Source organism: Crocodylus porosus, unplaced genomic scaffold (genome assembly GCF_001723895.1).
Source record: "Crocodylus porosus isolate Cpor-Errol unplaced genomic scaffold, CroPor_comp1, whole genome shotgun sequence".
Taxonomy (NCBI): Eukaryota; Metazoa; Chordata; order Crocodylia; family Crocodylidae; genus Crocodylus; species Crocodylus porosus.
Genome location: NW_017728907.1, coordinates 62,026,215 through 62,045,555, shown reverse-complemented (window position 1 = coordinate 62,045,555; position 19,341 = coordinate 62,026,215). Strand labels below are relative to the sequence as shown.

Below are 19,341 nucleotides of genomic sequence, written 5' to 3'. Positions count from 1 at the left end.
TAAAACTGCAAGAAAGAATGACTTAATATACATAAAAGGACAAGAACAGAAAGACAGCTGGTTCTCAGCCAACTGTTAGGGTTATGGAACAAGGCAAGATAGGATGGGGAGGGACACTTAACTCAGTCCACCGATGTCAAATCCAAGGGCTTCAACTGTGAGACCCTCTACTATATAAAGATCTCAGACTATACCGCTTCATCTTTTCTTCTGTATCTTCTTTTAGAGAACTTCTGAAAGAACTTTTAGAGAAAATCCTACACTGTACTGGAGCAAAGATTTCATTTGTGTGTATACATAAAATACCACCATAAAACTGACACCCGACATGGGGCAAAAAACAACAACTGCTGTGGGCAAACCCCACCACCACGTGGCACACCCATGCAAGAATTTCATGTGTTACTAGGGAACAAACTAGAACATGCCTGCAAATTCAGTCCTGAGAGATGCCTGGAATTGACTGGGAAGATATCTGAAATTACTACAGACACTCACCTTGTTTTCTCCACTACAGCCACTGTTGTCATCATTATCAACATCTTCATCATCATCTCCTTCTTCCTCCTCCTCCTCCTCCTCATCATCATCCTCTTCTTCCTCTTGGATTCGGACTGTACCATCATAGCCATAAAGGCTAAGTAGTTCATGAATTGGCATATCACCTTCCTGAATAAGGTGCAAACAAAGTTTGATTCGAAAGATGTCTCATCACAGAGATCATCTCTACAAATTAAGAGATATTTTACGTATAAACTAGTAGGAATAAAGCACATCTTCTAACTTTTGGTAGTCTAAGAATTTACAGCTGTACTTGCACACCAAATTTGCATACTGTTGATCAACACATCACTTTTTATATGGATATTCCTCAGACCTTCAATAAAAGCAAGAAGCAAATATTGACCAAAATGCATACTAGGTACGTTGTACTATTTTTTTAAATAAACAAAACCCTTAGGAGACTAACTGGGAGCATCCACATGAGACGTTGAATGCACAAGACTCGTTCTACTGTGCATAGCGTGTCAAGGCAAAAGCTGTGCTAATGCACAGTAGAAGTAGTCTACTGAGCATTAAGTGTCACAAAATGACTGCGCCTTTGCTACTGCACAGCAGCACCAGCTACTGCAAGTTTAGTTAGTACCTCATATTAGAGGTACTAAACTTAATGCACAGTAGCAACAGTGCATTAATGCATATGTAGATGTGCCCAGTGTATATAGAGGTAGAAAGAGATAAACAAAGCAATCTTAAAAAAACTCTGTTTTAAAATTTTCTTTATTTAAACAGCGGTTCTCCTATGAAAGGTGACTAAAATGGAAGAGTCTTCAGTTTTATGTTTTCTAAATAATAACCTGTGTATGGATGCCCTCATTCAGGATCAAAGTGACCAGAGAATCATCTCATGACAGCTGCCTTAATGTTTCTGAATATCTTATGTAAACAAGCTCTTAGTAAATCCGTTGATAATTCATTTTAAAAAAGGTAATAAAAATTTATTTTATCAGTGAAATCAGCAAATGGGCAGCACATCTACCGAGTCTGACGGTGGTATTTCTACACAGACATTTTTCAGAGTAGAACTGAATTTTCAACAGTTAAAAAAATACCAGCATGTTCTAGCATTAGTTCAAGTCACCCATGTATTACCCAAAGACGTACATCTGCTGCCTATACTACTTTATGACACATCTTGAATGGTGACCATAAAATATAAAGGAAGACTGAAATAAATGCTCTCTGTACAGTCCTGTTTTCCCACAGTCCACCCTTTTTAGACAGTGTCTCTCAAAATTTGTAGTGAAGTTTAAATGAAGATAAATCAGTTTAACATCCTAACTGAATTTATATATGTAAATGATACCATTAGTGGGGATTAAACATGCTAAATAGCTTTTTAAAGTTGCACTGGCATAAAGATTTACTGTAGCTGAAGAGGATTTGTACTTTACATATGCATTTGAAAAGAACTGATTACCTGTGCTGGAAACGTTTACAGCCAATGAGATCATAGACCGCAGCTACACTAGTTTAGAATTCATAATGAATTACTCTTTAGTCACAAAGTGTACTTTTGGTGACTGAATATCTAGTTGCAATCCAATCTAAGGTTCTGTCACATTTACATCCCCTAAAAGACCATTGAAGGCAGAACATACATGTCAGCAGGAGTATAAAATGAAAATATATCTTAATATGCAATTATTTCAAAACACACATTTAAGATGTAGACATCATCATCAGTAACTGGAGTTGTAATCCCAGCTCTGCTGACAACTCACTATGAGGCTCTGGGCAAATCATTTAATCCGTGTCTCAGTTGGACCACGAGGATGCTTAGAGAATTAAACGGAAAATGATGGAATGAAGAAAATGTAACGAATATTAAAAATTCAACATATACTAATCAAATGCAAGCGTTTATCAGAAAATAGTGGCATTGCAAACAATATTCAAGTTTAACTACAGCATATTTTAACATTATGCTAACTGAAAAATGTGAAACCTACACCTTGAAAACAGAAGAAACTGCAGTGGCAGGTATTATGGAGCCTACTGCATACATCAACCTCGTTGCTGTATAGCTGGAGAACTGCAAATGCGGTTTCTGGACTGATACGTCACCATTCCTAGCAGCATCCATACATCCAGGTAATGGTGATAAAAATCAGATAAAGTACGGCTGTATTACACAAAATGGTCTTTAAATGCTATTTACCCTTGTAAGATCCTCTATTTCAGAACTGAAGTTTGGTTCCCCTTCCATCATTTCTTCCTCTTCTAACGTCCGTTCATCATCAAAATCATGAACCAGCATATCAGCTGATGGATCAAATTCATGGTCATCAGATGTTGCTGAACCTCCTGGTACAAAACAATTTGATTGATCATATTGTGAATTTTGGCTTTTGTTTAGTAGTAATAAAAATACCATCATCTAAAGTTACAGCTAAAAATGCTCACATGTTTGTAAACAAAACAAATCAATTGTCTTAAAAAAGTCAAATGGATTATTTGCTTCCCAAGTGTCTCAGGCTATATAGAAAGAATCAGCAGTTACGTTTTGCTATTTTTTTCAAATGTTGTAGGCTATTATAGCTGCTTGACACCCACTACTGCTAGGCAAAAGCTTCAGCTATCCAGCACTGTGATCATTTCAGAACGTACGTCTCCAAAGGCCAAAGTAGTCAGCAGCCTGAAACAGAGACCTGCACTGGGTAAAGAAGTACAAACTGCTTATGCACATGAAGTAGGGTTGGAGTGTTGTTCCCATTATGGTCCAGGAAATGTGTGAGAGGCAAGGATTTTTAGTGGTATCTTTACTGGACAAACCGTATAGCTGGGAGAGTTTTTAGACAAGCTTTCAGCATCAAATGCCTTTCCTCAGGTCAGTTACGTCACCTAAGTGACTTCGTACCAAAATGACTTCCTGGAAGACATCACCGTTTACATGAAGGATATAGAAAAAGTTACATAGATAATGAAACATACAGAGCAGCAGGAAGTTTTAAACTACGTAGGAAGTTTTAAGGTTAAGACTCCTTGCATTCAAGGCTTTAATTTTTCATGATTAATCCATTCCTGCCACTTCAACCTTTTCACAGTATTCTTTGTAGAAAAGTCTGGATCTAGTAACTAAACAGCAACTGAATCAACTTTAAATGAAAGACTAATTTTACAGATTTATTATAATCCTGACTCAGTAATATTAATAAACCCAATTCTGCTAATAATTTAGTAATATTTGCTTAAGCAAATAACCCAAGTTGCACTTCCCAAATCTTTAAAATGAGAGAATACTTGGCTTGTAGACGTGCTGCAAAAATTTAAATTGATAAATCAATTTAAAATGGCAAAATGTAGTAAATTTCAAATATTATCTTTAAATAAATTTGAACAATTATTAAATATGTTATGACAGTAACATTTCAGAACTACTTTGCAATGGGAAGACAGGTATATTTTTTCATATAGAAACACATACTTAAACTTGAAGTTTCTTAATTACTCAACATGGATTAAAAACCAAGCAAAGAACTAAGGCAAAACAAAGTCTACGTATTTCAGCTAGTAGCGTGAACCACTTTTTAAAAAACCGTCTTATCAAAAAAATTAAATCAGTACAACCCAAGTATGCAGTTAATAGCAACATCAAGGGCCTTTTACCAGTGTACTTCATTCTTTCCTGCACTGAAATAAACTATAACTGTATCCACATTAGGGGGTTGTTTCCCTTTAAATTGCACACTACAATTAAAGTGATAGTTTGTTTATTTAGACAAGACCTAAGACCAAAGAACCAAGAAAAGCATATTCACTGCTGCTGGAAAACTTGCATTTCAATGCCAAGATGGCAGTTGTAGCAATGCTAATTGTTTTGGATAAAGTAATAAAAGCTAAGTGCAACACTGACTATACCCAGCAAGAAGGGTGTGTCAACCAAACTGGAATATGAGATACCAACCAGTTCTTAGAAAGAAGTCATAATTTTTTTTTAAAGAATCACAAGAAGCAAATACTTTCCTGTTGATATAATCTGTAAGTGAACTTGTATCACTGTAAAAAGATACTGTTGGTAATGCTGCACCTTTATTTAAGTAAGTGAGTTTAGTGGTTATGAAAACATAGGACAAGTGTGATCATCACTAGCCAAATACCCAATGTATCAGAAGCAGTGGCTATACATATTTCATTACAGTACTCTCTAAATCTACCTTAATCCTGACCCACAGAAATTTCTGTGCTTTCAATACTATTTCTCTACTGATGAAAGATCATATACAATTCTCAGGTGCTATTCTGATTGTATAAATGGAAACTACAATGACAGGAAACACACTGTCATTTATGTGCTTAAGGAAAACTACAATATATTCTACTATACTGTAAGAATTACACATTCTGATAACAACATCTAATTATGACTACATCACTAAATAATTGAAGCATACCAAAATGTAACAAAGAACAATTTAATTCCAAATGCAAGCAGCCATTTTTACAATCTACTGGTTTAGATAAGACCATATGGGAGATACATGTAAGAAGACATTTCTAAAGGTGTAAGTTGCTTTTAAGATTCACAAAATACTAAATTAAACAGTGTTTAACCAAATTTCTTTCTATGTGGTATAGTTCATTACATCACATATAATCCATATATCTACATGCCTGGTTAAAATTTAGAAACCTTAAACACACTAAATCTGTAATAACTGGAAGCAGGTAATGCCTGGAGTTTTAGTTTTGTACTGCTGAATTAAATCCAACAATAACATTCAACAGACAAGTAAAATGCTATCAGACAGCATTTTATTAAAGTGCTCATCCATCCTAAGCTTATAAAATGTTAAATTAAAAATATTTACCTGGGCTTGAAGACTCAACAGAAGGCTAAAAAAAGAGAAACAAAAATCAAGTTATTTCCATATTAAATCTGTACAAATCTCAAACATGACATGAATTCAACCATTCATCTGATACAAAAAAACTAAATGAGCAATCCATCGCAGATCACTTATTCCCCAATATATCAAAAACACTTCAACTCTTCTGAATGGGTTTTAAAGTGATGGACAAGATTCATTTCCTCCTTTTTATTATCATTCTTGCTATAGCTATATTTAATCAACTGATAATGGGAAGAATTCCTCATTCTGTGAACCAATTATTGACTTCCTGAGATTATAAAGCAAAGTAGAGCAATTTATTCTGAATCTCAGGTAAAACCTATTTACCCAATCGTGTATAGAAATGCTGTGTTTCCATTCAGATATAATATTTAGATTTTTTTTTAAAAGTAAAAACCATGTTGGAGTGTCCCAACAGAATTTAGGAAGATAAGTCATTCAGTCTTAGTCCATGAACCAAAAATGAAAGTTTGAAAGGTCTTCTGAAAGTCACTAGCGAACTGCCCATCAAGAATGACCGGGGTAGGGGGTGCGCAGCAGGGACAGAGCCCCATGTCCCCCCTTCCCTCCCACCACTGCTTCTCATCTGGCCCTGATCTATACCCTTGCACTGGGTCCAGCCTGCCTCACCTCCCCCAGCCCCTGCCGTTCCTCATCTGGCCCCGCTCTACCCCCACCCCCTCCTGCCACTTCAGGTCCAACCCTGCTCCTTCCCCGCTCTGCTTCGGGTCCACCTGGCGCACATCCGTCTGCCTCCCTGGTCCCCTCCTCCCCCCCTGCTCAGACAGCAGAGGCATGTTCCCCACCGCCAAACTTCCCCAGCAGTGGTGCAAACCTCGGTCTGCACAGCCCGGGCCACCCAACCAATTGCTGCTTGCCTGCTTGGCGGCACATGTGCAGTTGACCAGAAGAGTTACGGACAGACAGATAGACAGACTAAGCCTTTTATTACATTAGAATACTTTTCCGTCCAAGTTCTAGTATAAAGCTATTTGTTTGGAACTACAGAATTATACTAACACTGACTGCAAACAATATTTTCACCTTCTAAAATAATCCATGCTTCAAGTTATGACCTGCGAATTATACAGGTGACCTTGGTTCTAATTACAGACTGCCTATTATTACGGTTGCTCAACAGGAGATGGGAAGAAGGAAACTGGAATGGTAAGACTATGACTGCAATCGAGACTGAGTGAAGACTTGGATAAAGATGGAAGGGCAGTGTAGAGACAGGACTGGGAAGGAATGGAATAGCAGTGGGTCAAACATGGGGAAGGACCAAAAGACTCAGATCCCATTGGAGTAATCTCCCTTCAGAAGCTGAAATGAAGCCCGATATCTCCGAGTCACCATTCTTCTGATTTTACAGAACATCTTGTAAAGTGTCTCACCACCTTCTAGTACTAGTTCACACTGTAGAGTGTTACCATCTATCAACTATTCTCTTAACCCAAATGTCAAGTCTGTATGCTGCATCTAACTGTTCTGACCTAAGGTATGAACAATGTAGCAGTCAATGAGGATGCAACAAAATGGGGGTTTTTTCAGTTTGCTTTCCAATGCAAAACTGAAAAACAAAATGACAAAGTGACACAAAAACCTACTTATGAAAAAACCCCTCTAGGATGCAAAAAGTAAGCACTCTTAAAAAAAAAAAAAAGGTAGAATTAAGGATGCCTTTCAACTAATACTTATCGACTAAATCTGTATTACTTTTAGAAAATTCAGTACCCATCACAGTATACACTGAATTAAGCTGGCATATATAAAAAAAAGAGTATTTTGCAGTGATTTATCCTTGGTTTTTCACATTTTATGCATCTCCCTGCTAACTGCAAATCTTAACAATGTACAATGATCTATCATTCAGCAGTATTAATTAATGAGGCTCCTTAGCTCAGACTTGCAATGCCCTGGGATCTTAAACCTGGGATCCAGCTGCACAGCTTCTTTTTTTAAAGTCCTGGGGGGCCCAAAGCCTAACATCACCCGTAACAAAGTGAACATGCACCACATCTCTTATATTGCGGCAGGTAGGGAGCCCAGCACTGGGGACCAGGTCTCAATACCCACATCAACAGTTTCATGACTGGAATTAAAGAAATTTTATGCTGAATCCCCACTAAAAATGTGCAGCCTACCATGCATGTCTGCTAGCTCTCCCAACTATATAGGTGGTCCAATAAAATGTATTTGTACTTGTTACGAGACACCAGGACTAATGAATATGGAGACACCCATTACATGAGATCCTTGACTGCTTTTTGGTGTGCAAGGCCACACTGAGATATAATAGGATGCAAACAAAACTCAGCCAAACTCAAGAAACGCAGATATGTTTTCAGAATAATGTCACTGATGTAAGCACAAAAGGAAGGCAAGGTAGATTTGCAAGAGGCCATTTTTCAATAAAACAAACAAGGACACTCCCAGTCAGGACAACAGTCAAGACTGGGGCCTTTGATTGTGATGTTCTGATGCTCTTCTTGAGATTATAGAAACCCAGGTTACTCACTAGTATAATGATTCTGAATCTTTTTACTCTCAAGGCACGCTTCCATCCTTCTTTAATTTAACAGCAGCCCAGTTGCGAACCAGCAAGCTAGAATCTAGCTGATACCAGGTGACTGTGGTGGGGGCAGAACCTCACCTACCATGCCCCTGCTTTTTGCAATATTTGCCTCCGCCCCACCCCTCGTCTGCACCCAAGGGGGGCAAGCATAGCTCCTGCTGCTGCTCCTCCAGTGACTTGCACATTGATTACTGGAGCCATATGCACTCACAACCTCTCCAACCATCCCCAGGGCCAATGGAAGAGCTAGAGCAAGTCAGGCTCAAAAGTGCAGCTCCACATCTGCCTACATTCTTGTACACATGGCCAAACATGCTGGGAGTGAAGTAGAGGCTGCTAGGCTGTGGGGGGCAGCTAAGCGATCACTTTCCTCCTGATACAAGGGCTGAGCCTTTTAGCAGCCCTGGAATGATCACACTGCACCCCAGTTGAGACAAGCTGGGCTAGAGGGTCATGCTCCTCTGCTCTGGTTCAGACAGGTTTCCACATTTTGGATAAGAAGGGAATTTTAGCCCACAGTCAGACTGGCATGGATGGTAGGGGTTTTGCCTTCTTCTGTAGCAGGGGACACAGTCACAGACTTCCTGTCTTTGCAGCAGCAAGATGTGTACAGTGCCATTGTCCCTGTGCTTTATCTGCAGTAAGTTAAAGGGTGTTTTTGATATCTTTAGTGCAAATTTTTCCTACAAATTTTAAGAATATATTACATAAACTTTCATCTGGGAAGGCTTACCAGGGCGGATTTGATTTATATCAAATAGATTTAAATCACTGGTCAGGAAGCCTTGAGTTAATCATCAGGGCTCGTGATATTTTTTATAAGACCAACAAGATTTTTGCAAAAAAAAAAAAATGTTTTTAATTGCAAAACTTTCAGGCGCACACACCCTTCAGGCATTGGACAAAAGATTGTAAAAGTTCTCCTAGGTAGAAATGAAAGTTCATATTTCATACGACTTCACAGAGGAGTCAATAGATGGAATACGCCTTTGGGCAGGTAGGTGTCTCAGCTCTCTTCTGAGGCTCTGTGATGATGCAAATTACCTTGAACAAGGGCAGGAGCAGTGTCTCAGATTTCAAGTGGTCAAAGTTGCCTTGGGAAACTTTCATTTCTACCCAGAACTTTTACAGTCTTTGCTCTGACACCTGATGAAGGCAGTTAAAGAATTTTTTTCTGCAAAAACTTTGTTGGTCTAATAAAAGATATCACCTCTACCATGAGCCCTGATTGCTTTTTCCTCTAGACCAATATGACCACAACCTGGATACTTGATTTAATCACTGTTTTCTACAAAAGTGCATTCTTGTTGTGTAATATCCTTTATTCATTTAAATTCTTGAAACTTTGCACTTTTAGAGAAAGGTTAGGGCTTTACTGTATGTACACAAACTTGCAGAGAGACAATAGGGCTGATGCCTGGGTCAGGTCTATTATCTCTCATCTCCATACACTGTTGTTAACAAGGATGTTCTCTCTGCAGACAAACTCTCCCTATGCCTGAAGACGGGTGTTTGTACCCAAAAGCTTCCAAAGAACAATATTTCCAACCATTTAGTTGGTCTAATAAAAGATATCACATCTACCCAGAAGAACTCTGTCTGCCTATGATGTCTGGAGGCAAAGCCACAATTTGAAAACTAAAATGAAGCATCACAGAGATGCTTGCTGGGATCTTTTAGACTGAGCACTGAGTCCCACCGGGTATTGTAGTTTTCTTTAATCTTTACTAATCTATAGAGGAGCTTCTAGAAACACCATAAGATTGGGCCCCTAATATAGTCCATGGCCTGTGGTGACCTATTTATAAAACGTTACCTGAATGTGTTGTCTTAAGTAGTATATAATTAAAAGTTATAATCCCTATTCCACAATATCTTTGAGCTTTAGCATTATCTTAAACCAAAACCATCTTTATGTAAGTTTATTTTTTAAAAACATCTTTAAAATATAATTAAATCAAAAGAATCCATTTTTTTTATTTTTAAAAAGAATCATTGATTTTGATCCATCTTGGTAACAGGTGACCCCTAACCCCTGTTATTTCAGTAGTGAAGAGGGAGATGGCAGGCAGCAAAAGCCCTGTTGCTGTCTAGCGAAATAGTTTAGCAGAGACGAACAGTACAACTGAATGACTACAGGGCCTCGCTTACAAGTAACAAGCAGCAGAATGGTAAATTGGTGGCTAGTTAATTACCCTCACCTGGGCCCTGTTTGCAGGAGCCAAGTCAAGTGACCAGAAAAAGGAGGAGCCAGGGACTATATAAGTCTATCACAGGACTAGCAAAGATAGACTGATCTTACTAGGAAAGCAACTTTGTTGAATCCCTCAGATAAGTGGTATTTTATGTTACAGTTATTTGTCTTTTGGGTTTATGTTGTCAGTAGAGGGTTGGGTTATGGCTACAGGGGCAATTAGAGGCCTCAGAGGGTGCCTGGATAGTAGTCTGTGCTTTGAACCCTGTAGAGGCCAAGGGCTCAGAGGGTGGAGATAGTGGGGGAAAAAAACTGCTGCTAGAGTATGAGAGCAGAGATCCAAACAGGTGAATGAAGTTAAAGACAAGTGAGGGACATAGTATAGCTACAGGGGAATCTAGAATCCATTACTGGGGCCAGCAGGGCCACAAAAGGATGCCTTAAGAAGGGCTGCTGTTATGGTGAGTGCTAGTGATACACCCTGTATCTTGGGACTAGTATCTGGAGAATAGACCAGAAGCATAGGTGCTCTGAATGGTAGCCTGCCAGGCACAGATGAGAGCAAGAACCTTGGAAGGTAGGTGACCTGTTGGGAGCAGGCATGGATAAGAGCCTAGAAGAGTAGGTGCCCTAGAAAGCTTAAAGAGTCCTGCTTAAGTTTGGAAGTGTGGAGTGATCAAGCTGGCAGCCTGGTGATGATTGATAAGGAGGGTAGAGCAAGGTATCAAAGGCCAAACCCCAGTTCTCTGAAAGCAGCTTTTTAAAAAGTAATATTAACTTGAACAGTAAGCTTAAGTGTGGCAGATCAGAGGATGAAGCCAGACTGGGGAAGCCAGAGTAAGAAAGCAGGTACAGGGTGGGCACTAGAGGTACCATAGTCCTGCTACATAGTGTTAATAAAATATTAATGCTGTGCCATGTTGTGTGTTCTTCCCCCCACCGATTGATAACTCCTGAAGACGCTCTTGATTGGAGATCATCTTTACAGGCTTGGGAAGATACTACTGCATTTTTCAAACTAAAACTTGCAAAGCTATTTTATAAAAGTATAAAGGATTAAAAGATATTTTAATCTGTAGCACTTGATGTAAATCTGACAAACCTGGTTTAACTTTTTTGGGGGGGAGAGGAGGAGGATGGGAGGACAGACCTTCTTACAGAGAAACTTTACTTCTATAGCAAGTGACCAAGCAGTCTTGCAGCATGTGAGTATTCCAAATACTCGCATACTAATGGCTCTAGCCGAATGTGTAATATGTAAACTATGCTATTAGAACTGGTGAACTTAATAGCTCACTGGATGAGCCAGTGACCCACAATGCACTATGGCTCCATAGATGTCATCAAGTCAAATAGGTTGTTAGGAGTTAGTATCAATAGCTGCCCAATAAAATGGTACTTTTTAAGGATTACTAAGAACATTCTTTCTTGTTATGGCAGACTACAGAGAAATGCAACTAACTCAGATGCTTTCTTTTCAAGGAAAAGTGCGTATACACAAACTAGTGTTTGGTTGTGGAATAAAATGTACTTATTCTAGGCGTGTACATAAATGACTGTATGAAGAACACGAACTCACAGCCTCAGAACTTAATGTTCACCTATGCAAGTGGTACTCACTGCACCTGCAGGGCCAGGAAACTGAGAGCTGGGCCCCTTGAGCTAAGCAGCTCTGATCTAGGTTGTATACCATGACTGCTACCTACTATATACCACCTTTAATGGTTGGCCAACCTTTCCAGAGTCCCAGCATGCCTCCACCACTGCTTTGAACGTGCTTGGAGGTACGGTTGGTGCTGCCTTGACTTGGTGCTCTTCAACCAGATATTGCTGCCCAGCCAGCCTGGGGAGGGCACATGTGTATACTCCTGCTGCATTAGGGATCTCTAGTAACTCTAAAGCAGTCAGGCTTAGGCTGTAACTTTTTTTTTTTTAATCTCCTGGTCTAACCAGCTCCACTGCTCCTGGTGGAAGTGGGGTGGACCAGGAAGGGCTACATACTAAGGTAGCTCTGTCTGCTTAAGTTTTACCAGGGAGCCCTAACAGCAGCAGTGTGCATGCTGCAGTCCTTTGCATAGTGCAGTCTTCTCCTTCCATGCACTGCAGTACCTCTGAGGGGGTCCTGTGGCACCTCAAGGTTGAGAAACAATAATGCAACTCAGTCAAGATATGACCTCATCAGCTTGGGCAAAAATCCATTTGTGAAATAAAATATTTACACTTGCATTGCTTCTTCACTTTATCTATTTTTGTGTATTTTATATACTACAAACACTTCCTTCAGGATTAAACTACAGCCACCTGGGAATAGAATGCAGGAGCCATTTAACAGGCTACAACAGCATTACACAGTGATTCATTATAAGAGATTAAGTAGTAAATTGGAAGAAACAAAGCAGCAGAGAATAATGTCTCTATCTCAAATACATCTTCCTTGCTTACCCTGTTATTCCAAACAGGAGACTTTACCATATCTTCAACTTGCCTATGAAATATGTATTTTCATTTCTACCCAGGAGAACTTCTTTTATAATCTTTTTCTCCTAAACCTGAAGAAGGATGCTTGTGCCCAAAAGCTTGCAGTTAAAGGCTTGATTGATTGCAAAAATCTAGTTGATCTAATGAAAGATATTGCCTCTACCATGAGTTCTGATTCCTTTTGCCTCTCTACCAATACAGCTACAATCTGGATACTTTATTTACCCCGATGCATTTCTGAACCAGCAGTTGCAAGCAAGGCAAAGTTCTTGGATGTTCCTATCATCTCACAAAACCACAATATTTCCATGACACGTCCTTTAGGTTGGAGAGAGAGCATGACATCTGGTGTCTGCTTTAAAGCCTTGGCTAGAACTTGTCATGGCTGTCCATTATAGTGCACTGCTATTGGCTGAGATGACACCGGCTTCCAATGTATTCCTAGGTAAACTTTTTTTAAGATGTTAATCTCAGTTTAAAACAACTTTCATGACTTGTTACTAGATACCAAGGAAGCTGAGATTAGGCAGGGATACTTGAGCTCATTATTCTCAGATCTGTTCACTGAGGACTGAAAGCTCTGCATTCCTGGAGACCCTTAACTTTTTTTTTTTTTTTAATTTCTGTTGGGAAGGGGGTGACTTTCCAGGTGATCTTGAAATGCTATCAGTTTCTTTAGGCTTTTTCTGAGGCAAGTATTAAGGCTTTGCTCTGTTTATTACAATTATCAGACTTTTCTATACTCTTGCTTTAAAAGAATTTCTTGTCCTGCCCCCTGCTGCCAGAAAACTATTATGTCTCAGAGGGAAGCTACCCACCTCTAAGGTACCAGCTTGTATAAGTGATTTAGCTAGGGAAGCTGAAGGGGGAAGGTGTTAAAGTGGACATATGTAGCTAGGAAGCTGTAAATGAGCCTATGTGCAAGGTCATGCCAGAGGAGATGCTTTACAATGCAGTAAAGGGTGAACATCCTGTGAGACTGCCTGCCTTCCACTAGGCACAGAGAACAAAGAACTGATGAAGGCTGCAGGAAGTGATCTGGTCCCTCTCGTGAGCCTTTAGAGATTGGAAGGAGAAGTCAGGCAACAACTGTATTGGCTTTGAGGAGCGGTAGAATATGAAATTAAGTTGGAGGCCTGGGGTACAGAGGGGGTTTCCAACCCAAAGGAGAAAGAACTATGGGGGCTGGGCTGAGTTTTGGTATACAGAGGGGTTTCCTGGCCTAAGGAAAATTGGACATCCTGTCCTCTTTTCTTCTTTTTTTTGGGGGGGGGGAAGCAGTGGTAGGCTTGGCTTGGTGTTTGTCTCCAGCCAGATCTTAAGTCTTTCATCATGGAAACCAACTCTGCACTGATTCTTCTGATGACTCAAACAGAGCTTTCTGAGGCAGGTGAGTAACTGGAGAGTGCTTGTATGCATCAGTCATCCCAAAGGAAGAATGCTGGCTGGTGGGACATTTCAACAGGTAGCCAGAAAGTTATTGCCCATACTGGAATTTGGTCAGGACACTTTTTAATTTCCTCTGTATGCTATCAAATAGGATGACCATTTGGTCAGGATTGGGGTTTTTTTGTTTTTCCTTTCACTTGAAACATTAGGCTTTTCAAGAGCACAATGTCTCCAATGCCATGAAGCGCTGACTTCAAGTTCAACATCTGCCAAGCTATTTTAAGAAAGTTCCTGTAGTATCTTAGGGTTCCTCAGCTTCCTACCCTAGCATGTGAAACATGAAAACATCAAAGCTGAAACTGTATAACCAAGACCCAAGTAACAATACCATATTTCATATAGGATAGTGAATCATTAGTCCTTAAAACCATATACCCTTTTCCCTGTAAGAGAGAACTTGCTGCATAGAATTAAATGACAGCACTTAAGTGACGTAAGTGGGAGAGTGCAGGTTTTCAGATGAGACCTAAAACAGATGGTAATTTAGATATAGGAAGACTATTCAGATGCAAAGTGTTGCAAAAACATTCATACCATGATTAGCTACTAAATTGTGTGGAAGATCCATAAAAACTGTAGCTTTCAACTATTATTTTGATATCAGTTTATGGGAGTGGCGTGTTTTTTAAGGAAGAAAAAAAAAAAAGAGAAACTGTCACTGTGCTTGAGAAATAGTATGCTTGGGTCTCATAGTTACTGTATGGAATTAGAACTAAATTTAGGTTAACAGTTTTATTCTTAAGTCTGTAATAAACCAAGACTGATTATGCAATCGGGGAGGGGGGGGGGAAGCTATGATAAAACTCCTCTGTAACAAAGTGAATTCTCCCATTACATTTATGCATTTTATACAGGGGGAAAAATGATAACATTTTAGAGACTTATCCTCCAGTTTAACAAAATGGAGACAACAGTCTTACAAGTGAAACTACAGTTCCCTTAGACATAATATTAACTCAAAGAGCAGTTAGTTTATGTCAAAGGAAAAAGGAAGGCTACTAATTTGTCAAGTTCTTCAGACAACACTAGAGAAGTACCTAAAATAATAAATCTTGAAAAATATAAAAGTAAATGCCCAAGGAGGATGAACCAACAAAGCGGGCAGTTGTGGGGGGGGGGGGGAGACTAATTTTAAATGCAACTTAAATCAGTTGCCAAGAAGCCTACCAGTTATGCTAGTCTAATCTTGCTTTGCGTATAGTTATTCCCCTACATATTCATTCTTATTGGCTAGGATAACTATTAAAACGTGTTTATTTGCCCTCAAATACACTGTTTACACTAACTTTGGTACTACCTTTGTCTAACCCTACAGACTAGAACTAACACATGGCCAATTCATGGGCCCCTCATGCAGCGCATATGCCGCAGATCAGCTCCACGGCAGCTCAAGCTAGCTCTAGCTCTAGCCCTAGCCCTATACAATGTGCAGGGCTGGTTTGGGGGTACATACATGTGGTGCCCAGGCCAGATGAACCCTGAGATCAGGCATGCACAGCCAGTCTATGGGCCCAATGCAAGCCGGCTGTAGATCCAGTGTGCAAGGCCAGTCTTATGCTGGTGCTGTATACAGCACGTTCCCCCATGAACCTTGTGCAGTGCATGTACCAGCTCTAGTCCCTGCAGCATGTGGCAGACGGGCTCTGAGTCCATGCAGCACAGAGACCAGTACCTGCTGTGTTATGGGTATATGGCCTGTGGGCCGTACCTTTGACACCCCTGGGCTAAAGTATAGGAGACCAACTGGAACAATGGCTATCACTCCTCTATCTGTACAATAACAACAGAGAAACAATTAAAACTCTATACTGATAGTATCTCACCCCACATGATTTTAAACTGTTTTTTATGGTAAAGGAACATAAAAGTGTTAGAGGGAACATGGTAAGGTAAGGATGAACATATTCCAGAATTAAACTGTTCTGGGAAATGTTTGGAGACCGTGTAAGGGAAAATAATAGGATGCCAGCTATCAAATCACCCTTTGGTATTCTTGCTGAACCTTCCTGAGAGCTCTGGAACATGCAACGGTCAGAGGGAAATGATCACTTTTTTTTTTTTTTTTTTCTTTTAGTTGCTTCAAGAATTACAACTACATAAGCCTGGAAGAAAAGTGACACTCTGAGAAATCATCAACTGGTTTCAAGATATTTGGAACTTCAGTGATAAAAAAGATGTCCTATGAAGTCACTTTTTACAGAGGGGAAGGACAGAAGATGCTTACTTGGATATCTGCTGGAAATTCCTGAAACCTGTTAAGAGACTTGCCTGCCTCCAAACCAGAAAGCCTGAGAAACTATGAACATTAAAAGAATGTGCAAGTTCCATAATCTAACAGCTAAGATCAAATTTGGAGGGGGGAGGGGAAAATCAGATGGGTAGAATATAGGAAAAAGATGGGTGAATTAAGCAGATGACACACCAAGATGAAAAAACGAAAGCTTAACTTGGCCTATGAAATGTAAAGGAACTGCTGAAAACTGAAAAGAAGATAAGAAAACACGAAACCCTGCAGACAGTGATGGGAGCAGCATTGACAGAAAATAAATGGCTCCCTATATCTGTATAGACCTTAGAGAACTGGATACATCTTTAAGTGTTAATTTATTGCATAAATTAGATTGCATGACAAACAAGGTAAAAAGAATGAAATAATAAGATTTCCACCTGTGAATGGAGTAATCCAGATGAATTTCTTTCTTTGTAAGTGCTAGCTAAACTGAAACCGAGATTGTTTAAGGCAAAAGCTTTTCTGGCCCTCTAAAACTGGAAGTATTTTCACTTGGAAAAATGTAAAATACTAGCATTCATACCATTGTTAAGAATGGAAAAAAAGCCTTTTTGGTGCAGAACACAAGCTTGTGACATTTATAAGTCTTGAGCTGCCTTGAAGTTTCTTTGTGACTTCTGTGCACAATTAAATCAGCTTCTGAAATCTGAAAATGGCTAATTGGTACAGCCTGTTTAAAAATATTATAGTATTAGGCAGCTTATACTAAATTTCTCTCTCGAAACTAACTTAAAATACTTGTATATTTTATATTCAGTTTCACTTTCTGGACTCACTGGAGTAGTTGGCTTTGAGTTCCTGTCACTAGAAAGTACTTCAAGAACAGCCTTCCATTTTTGGTAAATTCAATCCATGAAGTCTTTCAATATTTATATGTTGTTTAGCTTTAAAAATGTTTAAGTTTGAACAATTCTGTCCTATCTTAATATTACTAAATACAACAGTTCAGGGTTTTTCCTTCATTTCAAGTGAAATGTTGTCCTGTGCCTCTTTTTAGGGGCTGGAAAGACCTCCCACCCAGAGGGAAGCAGCAGCTAAGGTGGCTTAAAATACTCAAGCCCTTCTCATCCTGGGCTGTTCTTGGCCCCTTACTATAATATGGATGGTCTTAATTACTACTGCCTTTTCACAGTTCCACCCTAATGTGCTGCTCCTGCCCTACCTACAAGAGTCTGTATTCACCAGTTACAAGAAAACATAGGGTTTTTAGGATCCTCTTATGCTGCTTCTGCCTTTTAAACTGGAGTAAAGGGGCCAAAGTAGAAGTGGGGCCTTCATCTTAGGATCCCCAATACCTTTAATTTTTTAACATTTTTTCAGGAAGAAAGTCCGTCAGTTTTTCCTGAAGATTTTTCCTCTGTTAGCGACATGTCTAAACTGGGAGTGTCTTATATAGAGTCCACAGAGCTAGATTCAGCCCATGAAGGCATGTCAGCTGCCCATGAAACTAGGAACTTAAGGGTGGGGCCCACTGTTGCAATTCAGGGTACGAAGCCCTCTAGGGGACAAGTATCAGCAAACAACAGCTTCCCCCCCACGGCTCCCTGCTGCTACTTGCCCCAGTGCTCATGAATCTAGATCTGGCCTGTAAGGAATACCATGGTCCACATCCAACCCAGGGGTTCCAAACCAGTCTGTCTACACTAGTGGTGCTCAAACATTTTGCTGGTGAGGGGTAGTGCCTGACCCTTCCACAGACAGTATCCATTGGGGCCCATCTGACCAGGGGGAGGGGGGGCAGCCTGCCCCTGATCCAATTGTGTGATGGAAGGGAGTTTAGGCTATCTCTGACCTGGTGCTGGGGGGGAGCTATGACCTGGCCCCAATCCAGCTGCATATAGGGAGGGGGTTTGACCCTGCCCAGAAGGAAGAAGAGGATATGACCCAACCACAGACTGGCTGTGGGAAGGGAAAGGGGTATACCGGCTTGGCCCCACAGGGGAAAGAGAACACAGCCAGGCAGCCTGGCTCTGATTTTGGCCACAGTGCAGGGGAGAGTTGTGGCCCAGCTCAGGGAGGGATGAGAGTACTACCACTGTTCCCCTGCTGCCAGATTTCCCAACCCATGGGGACCCAGCAGGCCACATTTGGTCTGCAGGCTGGAGGTTGGGCACCCCTGGTCTAAGCCAACAGAACTCCTCAAGCCAAACCCGCTCAATAAAGTGCATCAAGTTTTAAAAAATTAATGTTTGACCAGCTGCACCCAGGTGAGTTGTGTCCTTTCTCCACTGATATGCGCTCTGAAGCAGGAGCCCCATACAACTCTCCATGTTATCATCGCTGGTAAAAGGCCAGTTTATACAGCACTACACAAAGCCTGCAATACACCAATGCCTGGCTCCTTCAAGACTACGATGAACTTCAGTTCACATGAGTAGAGCAGGCAAATGACTGCTGACAAACGGCAGTGTTTAATTGTCAAAACTTTCCATGTAATCTGCTGCACCTCGAATGGAAAGTGTCCCTGCACTTCTTCCCCAGCCCTGAAGATGCAGGAGCTGGAGGAAGTTAAACCGGCAGCTGCCTGCTGAGCCGGGGACGAGAACAGAGGTATACTTCTGCTTCTCTCTGGCCCCCGAGTGGCTGAGGGAGGCGGCGGAGGCAAGCGCACGGTCCCTTCTGCCTGCACAGGCAGAGCAGAGGCCAAAGACGGGAGCTGCGTCCGACCGATGTCGTGAGTTTCTGGGGCAGGCAGGGCTCCGGGCGCCTGGGGAGGGGCTGGGGTGAACCAAACCAACTCCTGCCAAGTGCAGAGGAGAGGCAGGGTACGAGGATGTCGCCCGCCTGAGCGCTGCTCCCCGCGCAAGCCGGGCCCCCCACGCGGCACACCCAGGAGGGGTCTGTGCCGGCTCCAGCTGCGTAGCAATGCTTCGGCGCGGCCCCAACTTCCAGCCTAAAGTCGAAGGAAGCCGCCCCGGGCCCGCGGCCTCGGCCCCTCGGC

At 40.9% G+C, this 19,341-nt stretch overlaps 1 protein-coding gene across 1 annotated transcript in view; it reads right to left on the bottom strand.

Moving 5' to 3' along the window:
* MIER1 (MIER1 transcriptional regulator) overlaps window positions 1-19,341 on the bottom strand; it is a 51,039-nt gene that overhangs the window by 29,875 nt on the left and 1,823 nt on the right. Inside the window, exons 2-4 of the mRNA XM_019531595.1 lie at window positions 5,373-5,397; window positions 2,723-2,868; window positions 499-669 (exon numbers count right to left, since the gene is read on the bottom strand). Coding sequence (XP_019387140.1) covers window positions 499-669; window positions 2,723-2,821 — 270 coding nt within the window. The 5' untranslated portion in view covers window positions 2,822-2,868; window positions 5,373-5,397. The remainder of the gene's footprint in view (window positions 1-498; window positions 670-2,722; window positions 2,869-5,372; window positions 5,398-19,341) is intronic.